This window comes from Macaca fascicularis, chromosome 11 (genome assembly GCF_037993035.2).
Source record: "Macaca fascicularis isolate 582-1 chromosome 11, T2T-MFA8v1.1".
NCBI classification, from domain to species: Eukaryota; Metazoa; Chordata; class Mammalia; order Primates; family Cercopithecidae; genus Macaca; species Macaca fascicularis.
The window spans coordinates 138409622-138413494 of NC_088385.1; the positions used below are offsets into that span (position 1 = coordinate 138409622).

The following is a 3873-nucleotide window of genomic DNA, read 5'->3' on the forward strand; positions in this document are numbered from 1 at the left end:
GCGCGCCAGGCAGAGGTGCCCCCGTGAGCAGCCCCATAGTTGCTGGGCGCTGAGTCTCCGTGGGCTTCCCTGGTGGGCGATGTCTCACTGTGCCATCACGTCACGTTGCTGGAGGAACTCAGCACACCTGGTATGGCTCCACAGGGAGAGGACAGGGACGTTGGTGCCTGGTGCCCTGGACTTGGCCGCCCAGTCCCTGGCTGTGCTCACCCCTTTCCGGCCCCTGCAGCCCTGGATGGCAGTGGCTTCCTGCTGATGCCTAACTCGGGGTCACTGCCCCACCCCGTTTCTTCTGCAGCTCCTCCAGCCCCTCTGTGACGAGTTCCATGATTAAGTGGCCCCCATGGGACTCCCTGGGTGGCTCTGGCTTCCTGTCTGCCCCGGCCCACTCAGAGGACCCTTTTCTACCGACCATGGCCTCCCGAGAGCCTCACACCCCAGGACACAGAAGGGACCTGGGCCCAGCAGGGGGTTGCTGACCCCGGAGACAGTGTGTCCACTTTGCTCATGGCCAGAAGTCATTTCATTATCTCTAAGAAGCAGACGGTCTGCTCCTCCTGTGTCTGTAATTTTATTTACTTTCACACACACACAGAATGTCAATGTGACTTCCTACCTCCAACTCAGCAAGGAGGACACAGATGCTCAGATGGGAAACGGCTGCTGCAAACGCAGCCTGAGTGTGAAGTCAGGGGCTGTGCAGACAGACAGGCAGACAGACAGATGGAGAGATGGACAACAGACGGATAGATGGGCAGGCAGACACACAGACCGACAGACACACAGACAGGCAGATGAGTGGACAGATGACAGGCACACATGGACAGGCAGACAGACAGACAGATAGATGGAGAGACAGCAGAGACACACAGGCAGACACACAGTCAGGCAGACCTGGTTAGATTCCCGCCAGCCACCCTAAGTAGTTCAGTTAACTGTTCAGAGCTTTTTTTGCTCACCTGAGAAGAGGGGTGGGGCTCCGTCTCCTGATCTTCGGACCACCCTCCATCCCCACCTACCTGTGGGGAAGCCCCCTCCCTACTCTCAGTGGACCTGGGGGTGCACACAGCACCGCTCCCTGATGCCAGGCTCCTAGGGCAGTCGTGTGACCCAGGCCTGGGGAGTCCCTGGACTCCATCTCCTGGTCATAGGGACAGGCCCAGGACCAGCGGGGCACGTGGGGTGGAATTCCAGGCCGGCGGGGATGTTCCGGGCTGGTGGGACCCTGGGATGCGGATGCAGCTCCCCATTTCTTGCCTTTCAGGGTGTTGTGTTTCTGAAAGAGAAACCCCAGTGCAGTGGGCGAATGCGTGCCCCAGAAATCCCCCTGGGGGTCCCGGTCACAGTAGACAGTGAAGCCATGACTCACACAGGCTCCCCAACCCCGAGTCCCACTGTCCCCTAGTCAGAGCCCACGGGGACCCGGCCTGGGTCACTGCGCAGGAAATGAGGCCCCCAACCCCGAGTCCCACTGTCCCCTAGTCAGAGCCCACGGGGACCCGGCCTGGTTACTGCGCAGGAAACGATGCTGGACTCACAGAGGAGCCCGCGGGGCCCAGTGATCTGGTCTGACCCAGGAGGGCTTGGGTGGCTGAGTCCCCAGGGGCTTCCTGTGTGACATCGCAAGCAGACTGAGGCCCGTCAGAGCCGACCCCGGGCAGTTGTGTGACGTGCTCTCAACTTACAACCTTTAAAACAAGGACCCACTTGTTCCCAGGAGCTTTCCAGATACACCCAGGGCAGGTGGAAGGAGATGAAGTATCAGGATTCGAGCCCCGAGAGGATATCCAGGGGGACCCCCTCCTCCATCTGACTGAGGAATGGACTCCCCGTCTCCACCAACCCCAAGTTGTCACGGCTGCTCAGAAATCTCATATTCAACTCAAAAAAGGAATCGAAACTCTTTTCGACGCCTGCATTTTAAGCAGCGGCTTCTCGGCTCCTGTGTACTGTTCAGGCACTCGCAGATCGTCCCTGCTCTTCCCTCCACCCTGCAGTGAGCTCCTGGCAGCTGGGCTGGATGCAGCTTCCCGTGAGCAGAGGATCAACCTGGGAGCCTGGTGGGTGATCTCCACCCAGACCAAGCATCAGACCCCGAGTCTAGTGGGACAGGCCACAGCCCGGGGACTGCTGCCCACACCTGTTCTGGGGACTCCAGACAGTGCCAAGGGGAAGGGGAAATCATTCATTCAGCCATTCATTTGCTGACCCAGGCAAGTATTCATTCGACAGATATTTATCGAGCCCTCCCTTTGAGGCAGACACTGTTTTATGCACTGAAATACAACTTTTATACAACAGACACTCTTCCCTTCCCCCTTCATGGAGGTTCTGTTCAAGCAGGGAGACAGACATTTGTTAAATGAAACATAAAATCTCAGTGAAAATTAGAGGTCTGAGGGAGAATGAAGGAGCAGGAAGAGGAACCAGGGCTGCCAGGTGCAGTAGCCCAGGTAGCACACTGCTCAAGGTTGCTGTAGGATTCACATCACAGTCATGTGCCAGGATCACACAGAGTCTGGGGCCCTCACTTTCCTCCCACCAGATGATGCCCAGGCTGGGAAGGCACCGAGACCGCAGCAGAGTTGGCCAGGGGGGGCAGTGAGAGGAGGGGAGGTGGGTGGGGCAGGGCTGGGGCACTGGAGGAGCAGGTTAGGCAGGGCCTGTCAGCCCAGGGGCACCCCAGGACTCAAACCTACAGCCGACCCCGCTCTCCTAGGCCTCACTGCAGCTGTGGGAAGGGGAAGCATGGAGCCCTCCCTCAAGGTCAGTGCAGCACCTGGCTTCAGCTCACGACAGTGACCATTCCCTGCTGCCACCATTGCAGTCACTGCCCTGGTGGGCAGCCTGGGCCCCAGCTCCACTGCACATGGACGGTGTGGCCTTAGGCAGTGCTGAGCTCGGCCTCACGGGCCTGTGGGGAAGGTCACAGGAGGTCCACGTGCCAGGCCCGGCTTTAATGCACAGGGTTACCACCACTGCAAGGTTGCCTGCCCCGTCTTGTACCCGGCCGTCCATGCCCTCATCTCAGGGGGCAGGACAATGGCAAGTGGGACTCAGAGGGGAGAGAGAGGACAGAGTCCCTTGAAGCCCTATCCCCAAGACCAGTGCCAAGAGAGACCTCAGAGGAGGGACCTGGGAGTGGCTGGTTCCAGTCCCCACACTCCGATGGGAAAGCTGACCCTGGGTGACCTGCCAAGGTCACAGGGCAGAGCTAGGGCGAGGTCTAAGCACTCAGGTCTGAGCAGAGGAACTCACTCAAGGCCCACCAGGACCCACACGGCCAGCGTTGTCATCACTGAGACATAGACATGGGGGCCCCCGAGCCACACAGCTGGACAGTGAGAAAACCAGGCCCCCAGCAGTGAGCTGGCCATGCCCACGGCCTTCCATGGCTGCACACAGCCCAGCCTCAAAACCGACTCAGGACGCGCCCAGGGCTCAAATGCCCCCAGGGCCCAGGCAGAACGTGGGAGTGCATGTCCCCAGGAGTGGAGTGGGGAGTGGTGGGGACTGTGGAGAACTGGAGAGGGCCCCTCCTAAGGGCAGTGAACCTCAAAGTTCCCTAAACCTGAGCCCACCAAGCTCATCTCTACAGGGGGCTTCAGCTCAGTCTCAAGAGTGGCCCCTGATGAAGGGGGATCTTGGGATGTGACAGTGACCACCGAAGCCTGGACATTTGCTCTGCAAGGAGGGGGTCTGGGCTTTTAAAACGTCCTGCTGAGAAAAGGGAACACACAGGGTGGATTCAGGCACAAGGGATTTAAGGGAAGGAACAGCCCCTCTGCAGCGGCGGGGTGGGGGGGTCAGAGGGTCCAATCCACACAGGACACCCACCCTGACCGATGCAGAAAGGCAGGCCTGGTGCAGAAG

The 3873-nt window shown here is 59.5% G+C and overlaps 1 protein-coding gene across 1 annotated transcript; it reads left to right on the plus strand.

The window, feature by feature from the left end:
• The first annotated feature begins 2384 nt into the window (after nucleotides 1-2384).
• LOC107126849 (uncharacterized) lies at nucleotides 2385-3369 on the plus strand. Its single transcript, XM_015431909.3, is given in 2 exon segments — nucleotides 2385-2592; nucleotides 2595-3369. Coding segments are annotated over 2 exon segments (693 nt in total). The 5' UTR covers nucleotides 2385-2496; the 3' UTR covers nucleotides 3192-3369.
• The last annotated feature ends 504 nt before the right edge of the window (nucleotides 3370-3873 follow it).